We start from the raw sequence: 19,486 nt of genomic DNA, 5'->3' as shown, positions 1-19,486 counted from the left end.
GTGTTGACAGTTGTGCTGAGTGCACATGTGGTGTATGTGGTGCATGTATGCGGGTCTGATATTGTGGTTACGGTGGCAGTGAGGGCCCATGTGGCAGGATCTGGGATTGATGAGCTGGTGGCTGCAGGTATGACTGGTGTAGTGACTGTGAGGGGAGAGGTGGGGGGGGGAAGTCAGTTTAGGGAGTGGATGTTGTCATGTCTGTATCTGAATTTTGTGTGTGTGCATGGCGGTGGTGCCATTTGTGGGGCTTATGTTTGTCCTTGCATACCATATATGTTGATGTGGATGCATGTGGGTCAGAATATGTGCCTTGGATGGGAGAGGGATGTGGGATTGGGAACAGGTAGCAGGTGGGGGAGGGAGGTAGAAGGGACACTGGCTGCTGTCAATGAGGAGGCCAGAGCCTGAAACGATCTCTGCAAGGCACTGTGAATGCCTTCCAGGAATGCATTGGTCTGCTGCATCTGCGATGCCAGTCCTGGATGGCATTCACGATAGTTGACTGCCCCACAGAGATGGACCTCAGGAGATCAATAGCCTCCTTACTGAAGGCAGCTGGGCTGACTGGGGCAGGGGCAGAGGTGCCTGCGGCGAAGAAGATGCCCTCCCTCCTGGGTGAGCGGGCACAGGTCGGGAGCTACAGGGAAGGCAGTGCTGGAAAGGGAGGTGGCGGTCAAGGATGTCACTGGGCTCGTCCCAGATGGGTCCGCCAGGGAGCCACCATCGGAGGAGAAATCAGAAGATGGTGTTGTTGATCCTGTCTCCCTTGTGGCAATCCCCTTGCCCTCCGTCCCACTGGTCCTCTCGGCTCTGATGGAATACGCCCCCTGAGTCCCGTGGGCTGCAGCTTCCCTACTCACTGGTGCCCCTTAACCTTCGCCAGATGATGCTGATGCACACAAAGAGAGAGAAAGAGAGCGAGGGCGAGTAGGAGAGAGAAAGAGAGACAGGGTGCAATGGGTCAATGCCAGCACAACAGTCACACAGAGTAACATCATCATCAGCTGCCATGCCATGGCACACCGTGCCCTCACCTATACATGCTAAAACAGTGGGACACCATGGGGGGGGAAGCTCCAGCTATGCGGATGTGAAATGTTGATGGAGATACAATTGCAATCACGTACCTGAGGTCAGTCATACTAGTCACATTTGACCAGTACTTGGCTACTTCACATGTCCATTTAGGGAAACAATCACTGTACTCCAGAATAAACTGAATCCTGCATGGGTAGGCAGCATTCTTACTAAGCAATGGACACATTGCACATTGGGCAAAGATGTCACTCTTCCTCACTAGACATACACTACATGGCAGCTGATTTAGGACTCACCTATCCCCCCCTTGGCACAGTGGTAGGCAAATACAGATGACAATGCCCTGACACCTCAGGCGCACTGATGATGTTGGCAGGATCTGGGCTCCCTAACTTGGTTGAGAGTGACCACACAAATTACACATTGGAAGTAATTGCCCTCACAAGTCACTGTCTGCATGGTATGGACACACATCTGTGATACCAATCCTGCCAGGGTGGCTGATACCCATAGTGGACAGGCATCATCCTAGTACCTACGCTACAGCCTACCAACAGTCCTCAACCCCCACCCACCTAAGCAACACAGTTATGAGGTGAGAGTGTGTACTTACTCCCTTGTGGCTGCTGTGCTGTGCTCAAGCGCCCATCCACCTCAGGGTAGGCCACCGCCAAAATGCGGGCCATTAGGGGGGGGTCAGGGTCCGACAGGCACCCCTCTCTCATTAAGAGAATGTGCCCAGCTGGGCCTCCGCGGTCTTCCGGGCCAAGCGTGTCAGGTCCTCTCACCTCTTTCAGCAGTGGGTGCTCCGCCAGGCGTGGACCCCCAGGGTCTGCACTTGCTTGACGATGGCATGCCAAATCCCCTTCTTCTGCATGGGTGACAAAGACAGAAGGACAAAGTCATGTAGAGTGGCATTACAGGGACATCAGTGGACAGCACACATCTCATGCCCACACTCACGTGTTCACGTCACTTACGCTCAGACACCTCACCCATCTCCATGCATCCACCCAATCTGCCACATCCCATAGCCTTTCACCCCCCTACACATCACTATCAGACAGGATGGTGACATCTGACTCACCTGCTGCTCTGGTGCCCCATACAACTGTCTATACAGGGTTAGGACCCTGTTCACAAGCTTCTCCAGCTCCTCCTGGTTGAAGGATGGGGCCCTATCCCCTACAGGCCGTGGCACCTTGGCTACCGGAGTCAGAACACAGCAGCACACGCAGTGGAGTTCTTGTGTGCAGGAGTGTCAGGAGTCAAGTGAGCATTTCCGCATGAAACGGCAGTTACGGCCGCAGCGGACATCACTGTTACTGCTGGCAGCGTCCACCATTGGCTCCAGTCCCCCATAGACAACCATTTTATCCAATTAGAAGTTGCACTGCGGTTGCGACCGCCTACCACCATGACGTCTGATGCTAGCAGTAGGAGGTCACTTCCATCTGTCCTGTGCATACAGGCCAGGAGGCTTCCATTTTACCTGTATTGAGTGAGTAGTGGCTGAATGTTAGCTGCGTCACGGGTGATCTTTTGTGAATATTGCACAGCTTTACTGTGTCCACACAGTCAATTAAGCTTCCTATAACTCCTCTCATTTATGGATACAGTGCAATGTGGAGGATGAGACATGCTCCTGTTTACCGGCCTCTAGTTGACCTTGCCACCCTGGAAGAGCGACACATCATTCAGAAGTATTGTCTGAACCGTCAGACCATCATGGAGCTGGTGAGCCAGCTGGAGCCTGATCTGTTGCCTGCCATAAGTCCTCCCAATGCCATCCCTACCACAGTGCAGGTGTTTTCAGTCCTCCACTTTCTTGCCACAGACACGACCCAGATGACAGTGGGCTTGGCAGCAGGTATGTCACAGCCAAGGTTCAGTAATGTATTGAGGAATGTACTGTGTGCCCTGCTAAGACTTCTGTCCTAGTACATCAGGTTCCCCCACTGTTCTGATTTAGCCACTGCCAAAGCTGACTTCTACGATTTGGCACATGTTCCTAATGTGATCGGGGCCATAGATGGTACACACAATGCCTTGGCGCCACCCAGGTTAAATGAACAAGTGTTCAGGAACCAAAAAAACCTTTTTATTCTATCAACGTGCAGGTGGTGTGTCTCGCAGACCAATGTATCTCCCAAGTGACGGCCAAGTTCCCTGGTTCTGTGCATGACTCCTTCATTCTGCGAAACAGCAGCATTCCACAAGTGATGGCACCACTACAGAGTGACCGGGCCCAGCTTATTGGTGTGTATCTATTCGTATGTGTGCCCCTGTACACAACTTTCTTCACACCCTGCCCCATCTCCCTCCCGGTCTTGGCATGGGTCCTACCTCTGTGCACACAGGTGACTCTGGCTACCCCAACCTTCCCTGGCTATTGACACCTGTGAGACGTCTGACTACAGATGCAGAAAACTGTTTCAGTGTGGCCCACGGTAGGACAAGGCGTATGATCGAGAGGACCTTTGGGCTCCTGGAGGCCTGATTCCGCTGTCTTCATGTCTCCGGAGGTGCCCTACTGTACAAACTACTGAAAGTGTGCCAGATGGTTGTTGCCTGCTGCATGCTACATAATCTGGCCCTGAAACGTCAGATCCCATTGCTGGATGCACAGGAAGTGGCAGCTGGACCGGTGACTAATGAAGGGGATATAGGGAGTGATGAGGAGGAGGATGCAGCAGATACGGCAATACTTCCACTGAGCAACAGGTATGTGTCAGATGTTTGATATGTGACCTGTACTCCTGGCTGCCTTGTGACATGGATACTCCTGGTGTCTGTTAGCACTGGTGGTATTAGGTGCAGCTCTGCCTCTGGGTGGGTTGGAGTCACATTTGCCCATCATGTAGTAGTTAGTGTGCACATTCCAGTGCATTACGCACCCTGCTGTTGTGTTGCTTCACTTGTGACATGTTTGTGCTCTGCCACTGTTCCCTGTACTGCCATGAGAACTGCAATACGTGTGCTAAACATTGTGATGTCAACAGTATTGTTCCCTATCCTAAGAGTCTACATTGGGAGGCAGTGCTACATTACCTGTTTCAGACTGTGGAACATACCTTAAGTTTAGCTCTGTATGCTGTGACGGTAGGACCATTGGGGATGGTTGTGTTGACAATGTGGGACTGACATGAGCGTATGGGTATGGCTGGCACTTGCCATCTCATCTAGGGACCTTGTAAATGTAATGCAAGTGTGTTGCATGGGCATATTTGACACCCGTAGTGATTGTTGACTCTGTCTTGTTCTAAATGCAGGGCATTTGTGTGGTGCACTCTAGTTCCTGCATCAGCTGTTGCCTCCCTTGAGTCATGTCTCCAGCCTCTGCCTGCTCCACTATCATCTTTGCTGCATATTGCTCCCCCTTCTGTCACTCTTACACATTCTTGCAGGACAATAGGTTGACATTTAAACATGTAATGCCACAGTGTATGGTACATCTTACAATAAAACACATAGACAGTAGTTGTGCTCAGATGTGTTTATTGGTGAATGGCATGTGCAAGGGGCGATGAGTGGGGTCATGGTGGATGAAATCATCAGGGTAGTTAGCCCAGCTGTGGGTAGTCCAGGTCCAGTATAGGGGCCATGGGAGAACGTAGAGATGACAGTGGACAGTCAACATGGTGTGTCATTGGAACACAAGGGAGAATGTTCACAAGGTCACTTCCTGGCGGTGGTGTTGAGCTTACCATCAGATCCTGCAGGATGTCTGGATGGACGTCCTTGCTTGCATAAGGGTCCAATAGCTACAGGGCGAGGGGTTCTGGTGGTCTGCAGGTCCTCTGGAAGGGCCTCCGTCCCACTAGCTGCTGCTGATGTGGAGGGCTATATTGGGAAGTAGCAAGTGGAAAGGGCCTGCTGCTGGTGTGTGAAGGAATCATGCAGGATGGTGTTCAGTTCCTTCACCACCCCATTGTGGTGTTGAGGGTCTGCCACTGCTGGATGACCTCCTGGTGGTATTCCCCCTGCAGCCTCTGATTATCCTGCAGGGTTGCGAGGATGTGGCCCATAGTGTCCTGGGTTTGGTGGCATGCACCCAGGACTTGGGAGAGTGGCACCTTGCCAGCCGGATGGCAGCACCGTCCCTTGGCCCACAGGTCCCCTCCCACTACCCCTGGCACACTGTGCCTACTCCCAGTAGCAACAGGTCCTTCGTTGTCATGCCTATGTGCCCTCGACTCTGGCCCATGGACCGCGGGGCACTGGTTTGGTGACAGGGGCTGGCTGCGGTTTAGTTGCCACATCGGATGGGGAGTCCGGTGTGTCCAGTGTGGGGTTCCTGGGTGTTGACTGACCAGTCGTCCCAGATGTGCCTGGCAAGTCATCGCTGTCCAGGCATCCACTGGGGCCTTCATCCTAGAGAGGGCTGTCTGATCCTAGCATCCGGTGGGGGGGTTGCGTCAGTGGCAGCGGGACCTGTGGATATTAAGGGAGAGTTCCATTTTGGAGATGTACTTGTTGGAAACATGGTCTGATGCATGGTGTAGCCTGACTTGCTTCCCACTGATTGCCATGATAGCTGCAGTACTGCAGAGATAGTTTGGGGGGGATGTGGATTGTGCCATATTTCCCATGTGCCATTGAGGATAGTGAATAGCTTTGCTGTCATTGCCATGTGTTGGAACACAGTTGAGGCAAGCAGTTGGTGTGGCAAGTGGTATGGTTTTCCATGCAGGTGTTCCACTGTGAGGTGGGACTGTGAGCCTTTGATGTGTAGGGAGTGATGCATTGTGGGAGATGTGGTGCTTGGTATCCGTGCATTTGGGGTGACTGTGTAAGGATGATGGTGGTGTGGCACAGAGGGGAGGGGGTGTGGGGTTCTGAAGTGTGGGATGGGGTGGATTGGGGAGTGATGGGGACCCATGCTGGGCAGGAAAGGTTGTTGCCTGGGGGGTGTTGTTGACTAACCAGAGTTGAGCCCTCCGGATGCATGATGTCCAAGACCTCCTCCCAGGATGTCAACTCAAAGGGAGGAGGTGGGGGACCACCACGGCAGTCTTTTTCATGGCAATCTGGTACCTGGATGCCATGGAACGCTTCTTCCCCCATAGGTCATTTCACCTCTTCCAGATACCCTCCCTCATGCGTGGATGTGTGCCCACTACGTTGACCCTGTCGACGATCCTCTGCCATAACTCCATTTTCCTGGCCAAGGATGTTTGCTGGACCTGGGCTCTGAACAGCTAGCTCTGGCTCTACCCTGAGGATTTCAGTATTAGCCTTGGAGTAATAAGAGACTATTATCAGAGCTCTTACATGATATTTCTGCCATAAGTTGTTGCCGCACTACATGGCAGCAAAGGGACAAGTACATTTTTATTTTTTACAGGACAAGTAGATTTAAGAAGCAACCTGTCTCATGTACAAGCAGATATTTTATTAAATTCCACAACTCTGAAATTGATCAGGTATTTCGGCTAAATTTACTACTGTTTCTTTAAGAAGGTATTATTTAATATCTCATTTGAAGATGCTGAATGCGCGGAGTCTAATAAGATCCAAGCTACAGTCAATTCTACAAAATAATGGCATCCTATTCCAACTTCTACAGCCAAACACATCTATACAGGGGTCAGGAGGGCCTGATGGAGAAACCACTGGGGTCTTTCCAGTTCTTATAGCAGTTAGGCAAGGTATTGTGTTGGCATAACTCCAGTTTTGATTCTTAAGAAATGCTGTGCCATCTGTCTTAGTCTTCGATCCTACTGATGCTCCAAAAAGTGCTGGAGTGCGAGTAACTACATGCCTGTTTATGGATGATACTGCTTTAATATCACATGCGAAGTCAGCCTTCCAGGTGATAGGTCTTATTGTAAAGTACTCTAATATAACTACTACAGGGATTTGACCTGACTTCTTGGTGTCACATGGGTGTAGGAACCGTGGCAGATAGGGGGTGTTTACACTCTCCCATCCTCATTTTGGAGTAGGAGGGAGCAAAAGAACAATAATAAACACCCCCACAAACACAGATTTTTAAGTGTAAACTAAAGATTAAACAGTGGAAGATCAAACATGCCTGTTGGAAGTCAAGCTGCACATCTCCTAAAGACTCCTTGGACCACTGTAACATGTAAAGCAACCTAGGCACAGGCTCTATGACCTCTGTCTAGGTAACTGCTTAACTGCAGTCACTGTGGTGTTCAGTCTCTTCTAAAATTGGTTAGTGTCAAGCCAGGTGAACCAGCAGAGTAAGGAAGAGAGTAGATGTTATTTTATGTTTATGTTACTAGTGGCTCGGCTACTGGAGGACAAAAAAAAAAAAACAATGGTTTTATGAGATGCTCAACACCTAAATAACTGCAATAAAATAATTACCACAAAACGAAGAGGTACCAGAGCCCACCAGTTTTCTCCTTCTTCAAGGAGATGCTTGCAAAGTACAGCATTTCACAAAAGCATGTTCTATCATTTTGATCTCCATCTGTGGAAATATTCCAAAAAGAAAAGCAAACATGCACCTGTATATAGGTGTGATTAAATGGAAGAGAGACGGATGTAACTCTACTGTCTTGGATAAACTGCAAAATAAACAATCCGGGCTTCCCCACTTGATTAAACTGTGTGATCTACAACCCATTGGTTTACTGCACAATGTATTATTTTCCTTAACAATCTTGTTTGAGAGCACATTAAAGTAGTAACGTTCAGAGTCTGTGCTCTACAAAAACCTCACATATATGGGTTAATATAAAATAATCTTGCTTCACATTTAACAATATAGGCTACACAGAGAACATGACTAACGTGGCAAAATAGCTGCGGCATGAGTGTATTCTTGAATATTTCATGTTTAAAAGAAAGCTTTCTGTAATATATTAAATTCGGTGATAAAAGAAATATATACCTTAAGATACTGAGAAATGTTGATACCTACGTTTTTCATTGTAAAGTTTTTATGTTATTTTTTGTGACATTCACTGCCTCATTTACATCTTTTAGTGGCTTTGCTCGTGCTTTGGATCTTGGAGCCAAGCCAGACCCTGGTCACAGCTCTCCCAAAGGGCTACCTGTGTCCTCCCCCAAAAATTTAGACTCTCCTATGCAACTGCCTTCTTGATTTTCTGTAATGACAGAGGGCTGAAATGAATAGAAGTACAACATGAGAACAAACTCCTACAAGTACGATTCAATATTATTTTACATTGTACTTTAGAGGGATTCTAAAAATATGATTATCCGGTGTAGCCAGTTTAGCAAAAATGTGGCACCGCTTTGAAAAACAATTGGCAATGCACGGCGGTAGGGCTGTATCTTCAACTATTAGTCTTTAATGAGAAGGTAACAACCACAGTAATCTAATGAGTGGAGCTATGGGACACAAGAAAGAATATGATAGTTATGATAGTTATTAAAGATTGTACATTTTTGACACTGTTATTGAGTTTACCTCAGCGTAACCCCACCATGCCCCTCTATATAGATTTAGGCCATTATGCTAGTTCTCAATGAGATTAGTATTAACACAAGAATTGACAGGGTAAAAATATGGAGCTTTCAGGCACAAACTTACTGTTAGTTATGCTTGTGCTGACCTAACGTAACATCCTAGAAACTGTCACTTCTGTGGTTTCCTTTTGTCGGAAAGACACTAACCAGCGGTATTCAAAGTCTAATGTAAGAGTCTATCAACAAACATTGACATGATCCCTACTTTCAAAGACCGTTCCCTCTGCTGGATTAGAGACACACGAGCATATGCTGCTGGCAACGACATATTTGCTACTGCAGAAAAATGGGTCGTAGAACCTTATGTCGTTTGGGTGTGGTATGAACATCTGACAACTAAATTATGGTTTATGAAATTCAGTTATGGAATTTTACCGCTAGCAAATACCACACAGAATTCAGGAGGGAGATACTATGAATCAGATTATAGCATTTTCTGTTTAAATGAGAGGGGAAAAAAAGAAAACAAAAATCAGCCACACCCTTTTCTCTGCTCTACCAAGCCTAGTCAGGCTTTCTAAAATGTCAATTAGTAATGACAAATCTGCCTGGGTGCATTCGTTGTCCAAAAACAGCAGATGTCCCAGTGATATTAGACAATTTAGAATTATTTGAAGCATTCTTAGAAAGTACAAAGCAGCGTGCCAATTTCCTACAAGATTAGGAGCTATTAAGGTTGCTGAAGACCTGCTGTTTATTCCCCTCACTACAAATATGATAAATCAGTGAATGTCATAACTATGATTTAGATCAGATTGGTGCAGTACTGCCATTTTTTATTAGCAGTACTGACATTATTTATTAACACCTTAAGAATATTTATTGACACCCTATCTATTCAAACTTTTTGCTAATTTCTGAAGAATAGGATGTGTTTTAATACAGCTTTATACTTGCTGCGTTATGAGAAATATTTACGTATACTTTTGCATGGCTGTACAAGATCAGATTCATCTCTATAAATACTTGTAATTGTGTCTTAAACACTGTATTTAAATTACTCTGAAATTATTGATCTTGGTAATTTACGTTTTATGTTTTTTAACTGAATAAACTTGATATGGAACGTGGCTACAAGTGAAGGTTTTTCCAATTAAATGGATTATGGTTGCTGGTCACAAAAGCACTTGGGCTGTGGCACAATAAGTCTTTACTGTACCTGGCTCAAACAAGTAGTATTTTAAAAATGTATGGTTGATTCAGATGAAACCCAAATAACAATTGTAAAGTTTATGCAGACAGAAGGATGCAAATTATATTTTGAAAGAACAAAAAAACAGAAAGAAGATTAGTATTGAGATGATAATATCCTGTGTGCCACAGGTCTGATGTTCTTAGTTGCATGGTTAAATTATGCATTGTGCACACAAATGAAATACATAAAAGGGCTTCCTTGTTTGGGTACCCAGTACGCACAGGCTTCTTACATGTCCGATACCACCAACCCCCAATCATGCTTACATTTCTGCATACTCCGCATTACTAATTAAGGGGGTATTTAATGTTAGTTTTTGGATAACCCTTTGTTCTCTTGAGGTAACACCCAGAGACAAACATAACCTTCTTAATGTAACTATGGAAATTGAATCAACATGACTAGTATCAGTTTCTAAAGCCAGTTAAATCTTGTGGCAATAAAGCGACAATTGTGCATGCAAACATTTTTTGTACTGGGTTTATGTCTAATCTAGCTCCAACGTGTTTCCAAAGCTGGCCGGAAAAACTTGTGACCTTCATTCCAAACATTCCATGTTAACTCTTACTTAAGGTCTGAGCCCATCTTTAACCACTGCATAAAACTCCGTAAACCTGAGCTTATTCAGAGTTGCTTTCAAATGTGCCTGAAAAATCTGGCATAGCTAGTCAACATATCCAGAATCCAAATAGCTCATTTCACTTATTTAGCTGCAATTTTTGTCATTGCTCTCAGTGCTCCGACATAACTGAAAGGTGACATGTAAAGCTTTCCAAACCTTTAAATAATCTATTAACAGAAACAATCCTTAAAGGCAAGGGTTCAAGTTCAGTTACTGGACTTTCAATAAACTGGACACTATACTGGGGGCAGTGGAACCAATGCCACTGTTAGAAATGAATTTACCCAGAGTACCATCTCGCAAATAAAAAGACAGCATACGTAATTGCATGTGTTTATTTTAGTCAGTTTCACAGTTCCAGAACAAAGGTTTTAAGTGACTAAAACTAAGCATAATGTCCATATCCCAAGTAACAATCTGGGGCCTAACTAGATCCAAAGTAGGTTTGGAAAGTCAGTAAACAGCCATTGAACACTTTATATGACATTATACTTAGCTACACATATTTCTAAATTAACTTGAGCTCGTTTTGCAGGACAAAAACATATTATAATCCAAATATCATTTTAACAAGTTTCAGTAACTAGTTCATTCAGCAGGTTACCCGCTTCTGCTACATATTAGTATGGAATTACTTGTCAAGATACTTGTGTGGCGGGTTGTTAAATATCACTTCATCAGAACTTGCCTTAGGAATCTTCAAACGATGTACATGTTAATCGATTTTAGAAAAAGACCCAATCACTGTGTTATGTGGACAAGTGCATGGAAATAAATACCACAAGACAGTCAAGAAACCAACATTTATAGTAAGAGTAATGGACAACTCTGAGATTCATAAGTAATTGATAACTGATTTTTTCGAATAGCCAATTAACCTTCAACACAAACCAAGAATGCAGCATTTTTTTAAACAACCCTACAACAGAAATGAGGCTCTAACTTTTGTAACCATCTGAACAAAATTCTTCTTAAGATGTGTTTTCTGCATGTGATGCTAGCACAGCCCAAATTCCGTCATTTGGTATGCCTTGGTGGCTACATCAAAATCCTCAAGAATCACGTGCATTTTCCAGGATGACATCGTATTTAAGTTTCCTTTCCAAGGTATCTCCATCGCATCTTCCATTCATCTTGAACATCATAGGTATCATTAAGAATGCAAACAGATCTTTTGCGGGTACCAATCAGTAGATAATCTTTCAGTTTACCATTCTGGAAAGCAGCGGTATGGCGGGATAACAAATTTGCTATGGATTCCTTAAGAGTTACTATATCAGCACAAACGGAATGGCAGAGACATTCTTCTCCATCTCGCAACTGATATTGCCAGTAGTCTTGCAGAAGCATATCTTCAGCACTACACACCTACTGTTACAGAGAACTCCACTGCAGAAGTCAAAGTCTCTGCTCCAGAAGGAAATTGGTCAAGATAGGGATCTTACTTACTTTACTACTTTAACTTTGTGGGTCAATCAATCAAAGACAGACACCCAGGTGGCTGCTGGGCTTTGCATGGGCAGGCACTGTGCGATATCTAGGCTTCGCCATTGGCACGACCTCTAGGCATTGCCACAAACAAGGATTATTATGGGCTCTGTTTGGCGGCGGTTCAGCTTGAGCAAAGTATGTTCTCGTAGTGTTGCTTACCGCTTGACACAGATGCAGTGTACACTTTTGCTTTTTGCTTTTTTAAACTGTAAGTGAAAATATAATAATTATTACTTTGTGTTTTTTCCAAAGCGATCTAGTAACATCAGACACTTCCAGAGGTTCGCATGAACGTTTTAGTACATTAATTCGTAAGCTCCCCGTTTGATATGAAGATGGAGTAGTCAGGGACAAGTAGCACAGCATCGTTCCTCCAACCACCACCTTCTCTTGGCTTTAATCTGCTGGTGAACTCACAGGAGAATCTTGACCATCAATGCCTAAAGTGTGCTTGTTCTTCAAGAAGCGTCCCACGTACCGCCAGTACTCCTTCCTGATCGTGTCCTTTTCCTTTGCTAGAGTCTCGCAGAGCTCCAGCGCCTTGTTCAACGTCTCCTCCTTGCTCTCGCACCCAGTGTCCAGCATGTCTTCGTAGAGGTCCACCAGGAAGGCCAGGAGGTAGGGCGAGCTGTGGGTCTGCTGCACATCGAGCACCTGCTCCAGCAGGTCGGGGTAGCCGGACAGGCCGCGCTCCAGCAGGATACCCTTCAGGTAGTTCCAGGCGCTCTCGTTGTGGGGAGCCGTGCGGATCATGTCCAGGGTGTAGCTCACCTCCCGCTGCAGCACGGCAGGGTCAGCGTAGCCCGTGGTGTTGGAGATGACGAAGAAGCGCTGGTTCCAGGCCGAGTTGTTCCTCACGTCCTCCTTCAGCAGCTGCTGGACGTACTGCAGCTCGCCGTCCCACAGCGCGAAGGTCTGGATGACCCACTGTCGGTGCTGCCAGGCGTGGTAGTTCTTGGCGTCCTGGCTCAGGATGTCGGCGATGAAGTCGAGCTCCTGCGAGGGGTCCTGCAGCCACTCCACCAGCACGCGGCGGTGGTGCCACACCTGGTAGTTCTTGGGCTGGTCCTCGATGATGGCGGTGATGTAGCGCATCTCCTCCGGCAGGTCCTTGCCCAGGGCCTTCAGCAGCACCCGCCGGAAGTGCCAGACGGTGTAGTTGGCGGCGTTGAGGTCGATGGCGTCGGCAGTCAGCCGCAGGGCCCGCTCGCTGCGCTCGTCCCGCTGCAGCACGGCCCTGAAGTAGTCGTACACGTCCCTGAACTTCTCGCTGTAGAGGATCTGCACCACCGGGTTGGGCCCGTCATCCTGGGGCACCGGGGTGACATCGGCCCACTCCTTACGGTGCCGGTACAGGACGTAGCGCGTCGGGTCCTCGAAGGTTCCGTCCTCCTCCGAGGACTCGTGAGTGGCCAGCGGCTCCCCGCCACCGGCCATCTCTGACGAGAGCGGGCCGTTCTCCATCTCTATCCTCTTCTGAAAAGAACCGGGCAAGGAGCGGGTGTGAACCCTGCGCCGCAAAGATTCCTTGTAAGCTAATGGAGGCGGTTGAATGATGCCGCGATCGATAATCACGCCTGTCGATCACTCTTTGATGCCGCGCTCGGATAGTCATGCCTGTTCAACGAAGTCGCCCTCCTTCAACCTCACGTGGACTTGCTCGATGCTGCTGCACTCTGTTAGTATTGTCTGTGGATTTTTTTTCTGTCATGCCTGTTTTGTGTTCGACGATGCCGCACTCGTTAACTGCACCAACCGCTGGATTTGTCATCCTCCGTATTGACACGAACATGCACTGCATGGCAGATTTATTAAATTTGTCTCTTAACATGTTCCATGTGAAATGGACAGAAATATTTCTGACAAAAATCTGGCAGCCTTTTCTTCAAACTTTAATAAGGGTAGATAGACTCTCCAAAGCCACCGCCAAAAATTCCACTATCCACTTACATCATAATGTGAACTCCAAGTATCTATCTTCCAAAATATTACAGAACTTGATGGATTCCACAGTTCTGTTTTCTTGACTTTTGGGGACCCCGACTGAATCACTACTGGAGGTGGGGTCTCAATTTCGGCATTCTGAGCCTCCAAACTACAGAAAATGCAGAAACAAGTATATATCTAAAAAATAATACTATTTTATTTATTTCACAAAAAACAGCAATCAAAATTTTAATTTTATTGGGAAGTTTCGAGATTTGGGCCGTGAATCTCTACTGCTTTACAGACCACCACCCTATAACAACTCTCACATACACATTTTGATGCCTCCCCAGACCAATAAATAAACACCCTGACCTAGGCATCCTCAGTGTCCTAAGCATTTGGTTCAACATACCAAAAAGGCTGTAACCAAATAACATTATGACTCCTTTAGAAGTCCAGAATCTTCATCAGCTCTTGCTTTTTCCTGCAGCAGGACATAAGCTGGTCATTGTTTTCATTAACCCACAGTCTTCCAGTTTAGATGGATTTCACATTTTTCCAGTAATTTTCACCTTTTTCTTTCTTTTACCTATAAAACCCCACCAAGACCCATTGGGCAACCCGCCTCTGGTTTCGACAAAATGAAAACGAACGAACTTAAAACACACGTTACACAAACTTAAACTCTGAACAGGTAGAAAAATTGTACAAATAGGTGAACAATTTGATTGACAAAATGTATTAACCCATGCAAAAGCTCTTAACAGATGAACAATACACTATGGATAATTGACTAGATGAGCTAGGTTTACAACTGTTTACCTACATGTTATTAGTAAAAATCAAAAAGCCCTTTAGACAAATTAACCTCCAAAGAAACAACTAGTACAAAAAAACAGCAAAAAGGTTCACTACTCAAGCAGGATTTGGAATGTCAAATGCCCTCCTAAGAAACTTCAGACAAATTAATATTCCAAAATGCACCCCCGCATCAACACCTCGGATATGAGATTTCTCTGACCTAATGGTAGACTATTTGATGAACAAACCTAAAACATTAGCTCTCTACTTAGTAAACAAAGAGAATGGTCCCAAACTAGAAAATACAACTAAAATCGTCACTCCAGAAAAACGTTTCCCAACCTAAACATCCTTTAAACAAATGTCCTTCCTGAAATTCTATGATACGGTGAAAGCCAGCGCACTGCCTGGCTCACTAACAAGTCCATGCCCTCCAGACTCCTATTCAGCTATCAATTTAGGCTGCAGCTGCAATTTCTGCAATGAACATAATGAGCTCACTAACTATGTACACTTTTGCACCGAACCTCAGTATCTCATTGTAACAGTGCCCCCGTAACAGGGTTACCACCGGCAGAGCGGGTTGCTGAGGCAACCCTGGAGGGCGTCACCAGGAAGTGCCCCCAGGCACTTCAAATAGAGGAGATCCAACCAATTGCGAGGACTTCTGGGTTCAGGAGGACAGGCTGACACACCATGACGCAGCAAGGGCAGAGGAGGATGTGGAAAATGAGAGAGGAGCTGAGGAGAAGAAAGACACAGCAACGGAACAGCAGGGGTCAGACGGTGACCCTAACAAGGAAAGAGACATAGAGGAGATCAGCGGCAAGGAGGAGGAAAGCAAAGGAATCAGAGGAGAGGATACAACGCTGGCGTAGGAGCAGACCGTGAGCCAGACAGAGAGGAGTACACAACAAGGCACCAGGGATTGGTGTCTGTGTGTGTTTTGTTTAGGAGGGCAGCCCCTTGGCCATGGCGGCACATTACTGCTGGCCATACCTGCCCCCCCTTGGGGTCAGATCAACCTATTTTTGGAAGGTCTATCTGACCCCAAGCCCACCAGAGACCAGGGAATTTTTTTTTCTTCAAAATAAGAGGGTGGGGGTATGGCCATACCCCCACCTGAAATAAATGGGGACGAAGTTGTTCTGCCCACCAGTGGGCACATGGGGGCAATTACCTCTGATCCACACCCCGGCAGCAGAAAGTCTACTAGATGCCACGGAATAAAAAAATAGTGGGGTGGTGGCTACCAACCAGTATGGGCCTGGTTATGCCCCCGCCCCAACTGAAGGGGGTAACAGTCTTTCAGCTCTTCCCCCGCCTACTAAAACATCTTATCCCTTGGCAAGCAAGAGGACATTTGATTATTTTGGGTTTTACATTTGGGCCATGAGAGCTTGGCTAACTCTCAAAATCGTCCCACTTGGAATGGTGAGGGCTGCACTTTTTGGACTTTGGGACGCTGCCATGTAGAAAAATCCACAAGACCTAGACATATCTGAAAACTCAACATCTGGGTGACTCCAGGGTTGTGTGCTTCACATGCACCCCACACCATTTTCTTACCCACAATGCCCTTCAAACCTCCAACTGTGCTGGAAATCACACATTTTTCCAATATTTTTGTGATGGAACCTTCTGGAATCGGCCGAAATCCACATAATTCCTACCACCCAGCATTGTCTCATCTATACCGATAAAAAGTCTGCTTCACTTGTCAACCTAAAAATGTTTTTTGTTCAAACTGCCTTTTTGGACCCGCTTTTGTTCCCCCTCAATTTCAACATGTTTTTGGCTCTTCCCTGTCACAGGCACTTGGCCCACCTACACAAGTGAGGTATCATTTTTACCGGGAGACTGAGGGGAACATTGGGTGGTAGGAAATTTGTCCCAGTGCAGTGATCCCACACAGAAATGTGGGAAGAATTTGATTTTTCATCTAAATTTGAGATTTGCTGAGGATTCTGGGTAAGAAAACCTTGGGGGATCCACGCAAGTCACACCTTCCTGGATTCCCTCGGTGTCTAGTTTTCAGGAATGTTTAGGTTTGGTAGGTTTCCCTATATGGCTGCTGAGCCCAGGACCAAAAACGCAGGTCCCCACCCCCTCAAAAACAGATGTTTTAATATTTGATAATTTTGATGTGTTTTGAAAGTGTTTTGGGGGCATTTCCTTTTGAGGGCACTAGGCCTACGCACACAAGGGAGGTACAGTTTTTACCGGAAGACTTGGAGGAACGCTGGGTAGAAGGAAAGTTGTGGCTCCTCTCAGATTCCAGAACTTTCTGTCACTGAAATGTGAGGAAAAAGTGTTATCTTTGGCCCAATTTTAAGGTTGGCAAAGGATTCTGGGTAACAGAACCTTGTGCGAGCCCCACAAGTCACCCCATCCAGGATTCCCCTAAGTGTCTAGTTTCAAAAAAATGCACAGGATTGGTACGTTTCCCTAGGTGCAGGGTGAGCTAGGGGCCAAATTCCACAGCTTGGCACTTAGCAAAAAACAGCTCTGTTTCCTTTGGGAAAATGTGATTTGTCCACATAGGCCCTGATTCTCACCCTGGCGGTAATTACCGCCAGGGCGGAGGTCGGCGGTAGCACCGCCAACAGGCTGGCGGTGCTCCGCTGGGCATTCTGACCGCGGCGGTACAGCCGCGGGCAGAAGCGGAAAGCCGGCGGGGTACCGCCGACTTTCCGCTGCCCGTCTGAATCCTCCATGGCGGCGGAGCGCGCTCCGCCGCCATGAGGATTCAGACACCCCCTACCGCCATCCTGTTCATGGCGGCTCTCCCGCCATGAACAGGATGGCGGTAGGGGGTGCCGTGGGGCCCCTGGGGGCCCCTGCAGTGCCCATGCCAATGGCATGGGCACTGCAGGGGCCCCCGTAAGAGGGCCCCGCAAAGTATTTCAGTGTCTGCTTTGCAGACACTGAAATACGCGACGGGTGCAACTGCACCCGTCGCACCTTCCCACTCCGCCGGCTCAATTCTGAGCCGGCATCCTAGTGGGAAGGTTGATTTGCCCTGGGCTGGCGGGCGGCCTTTTGGCGGCCGCCCGCCAGCCCAGGGCAAATGTCAGAATCACCGCCGCGGTCTTTCGACCGCGGTGCGGTGTTCTGACGGCGGTACCTTGGCGGACGGCCTCCGCCGTCCGCCAAGGTCAGAATGACCGCCATAGTGTTTTGGGGCATTTCCTTTCGCGGGCACTAGGCCTACCCACACAAGTGAGGTACCATTTTTATTGGGAGACTTAGGGGAACGCTAGGTGGAAGGAAATTTGTAGCTCCTCTCAGATTCCAGAACTTTCTGTCACTGAATTGTGAGGAAAACATGTTTTTTTGACCAAATTTTGAGGTTTGCAAAGGATTCTGAGTAACAGAACCTGGTGAGATCCCCACAAGTTACCCCATCCTGGATTCCCCTGGGTGTCTAGTCTTAATAAATGCACAGGTTTGGTAGTTTTTCCTAGGTGCCGGCTAAGCTAGAGACCAAAATCCACAGCTAGGCACTTTGCAAAAAACACGTCAATTTTCTTTGGGAAAATAAGATGTGTCCATGTTGCGTTTGCTGTTGTGAGCATTAGGCCTACCCATGCAAGTGAGGTACCATTTTTATCAGGAGACTTGGGGGAACACAGAATAGCAGAACAAGTGTTATTGCCCCTTGTGTTTCTCTACATTGTTTCCTTCCAAATGTAAGACAGTGTGTAAAAAAGATGTCTATTTGAGAAATGTCCTGTAATTCACATGCTATTATGGGGACCCCAGAATTCAGAGATATGTAAATAACCACTGCTTCTCAACACCTTATCTTGTGCCCATTTTGGAAATACAAAGGTTTTCTTGATACCTATTTTTAACTCTCTACATTTCAGCAAATGAATTGCTGTTTATCCGGTATAGAATGAAAACCCATTGCAAGATGCAGCTAATTTATTGGCTCTGGGCACCTAGGGTTCTTGATGAACCTACCCTACATATCCCTGCAACCAGAAGAGTCCAGCAGATGTAACAGTATATTGCTTTAAAAAATCTGACAATGCAGGAAAAAGTTTCAGAGCAAAACGTGGAGAAAAATGGCTGTTCTTTTCACCTCAATTTCAATTTTTTTTTTATTTCAGCTGTTATTTTCTGTAGGAAAACTTTGTAGGATCTACACAAATTACCCCTTGCTGAATTCCGAATTTTGTCTACTTTTCAGAAATGTTTAGCTTTCTGGGATCCAGCGTTGATTTCATACCCATTTCTGTCACTAACTGGAAGGAGGCTGAAAGCACAAAAAATAGTAAAAATGGAGTATGTCCCAGTAAAATGCCAAAATTGTGTTGAAAAATTGGGTTTTCTGATTCAAGTCTGCCTGTTCCTGAAAGCTGGGAAGTTTGTGAATTTAGCAACGCAAACCATTTGTTGATGCCGTTTTCAGGGGGAAAAACACAAGCATTTTTCTGCAGCCCTTTTTTCCCATTTTTTGGAGAAAAACCAACATTTATGCTGTATTTTGGCTAATTTCTTGGTCTCCTTAATGGGAAACCCACAAACTCTGGGTACCTCTCGAATCCCATAGGATGTTGGAAAAAACGGATTCAAAAATTTAGTGTGGGTAGCTTATGTAGACAAAAAGTAATGAGGGCCTAAGAGGAAACTGTCCCAAATAGTAAAATAAAAGGCCTGCCACCTGAAGGGGAAAAGGGGTTAACAAACACAAAACAGCAGTTCCGACATGTGGAGACTGGAAAAAATATTGTTCATAAGTAACCTGGCCTGAAGAATTAGGAGTACCATTCATAACGGCCAAAAGAAGTAAGAACTGTAGGTGCTATCATGGACGTGGCCCTCTATTGAATTCTCAATTCAGCAAAGTAACGTAATCTAAATTTTATACTACGTAGACACAAAAAGCATGCTTTTGTTATCAGGGATCTCCTCAGAAGAACCAGTCTACT

General features: G+C 46.4%; 1 protein-coding gene across 1 annotated transcript; it reads right to left on the bottom strand.

The window, feature by feature from the left end:
- Nucleotides 1–10,644: 10,644 nt before the first annotated feature.
- FNTA (farnesyltransferase, CAAX box, subunit alpha) lies at nucleotides 10,645–13,462 on the bottom strand. Its single transcript, XM_069237423.1, has one exon. The coding sequence runs from the start codon at nucleotides 13,278–13,280 to the stop codon at nucleotides 12,213–12,215; it is 1,068 nt and encodes a 355-aa protein (XP_069093524.1). The 5' UTR covers nucleotides 13,281–13,462; the 3' UTR covers nucleotides 10,645–12,212.
- Nucleotides 13,463–19,486: the final 6,024 nt, after the last annotated feature.

Source organism: Pleurodeles waltl, chromosome 6, assembly GCF_031143425.1.
Source record: "Pleurodeles waltl isolate 20211129_DDA chromosome 6, aPleWal1.hap1.20221129, whole genome shotgun sequence".
Taxonomy (NCBI): Eukaryota; Metazoa; Chordata; class Amphibia; order Caudata; family Salamandridae; genus Pleurodeles; species Pleurodeles waltl.
The sequence above is the reverse complement of the archived record's forward strand: the minus strand, read 5'-3'. Positions and strand labels throughout refer to the sequence as shown.

Coding starts and splice junctions, on each gene's coding strand:
- FNTA (XM_069237423.1), bottom strand. CDS start 13,280: ATGGAGAACGGCCCGCTCTCGTCAGAGATGGCCGGTGGCGGGGAGCCG.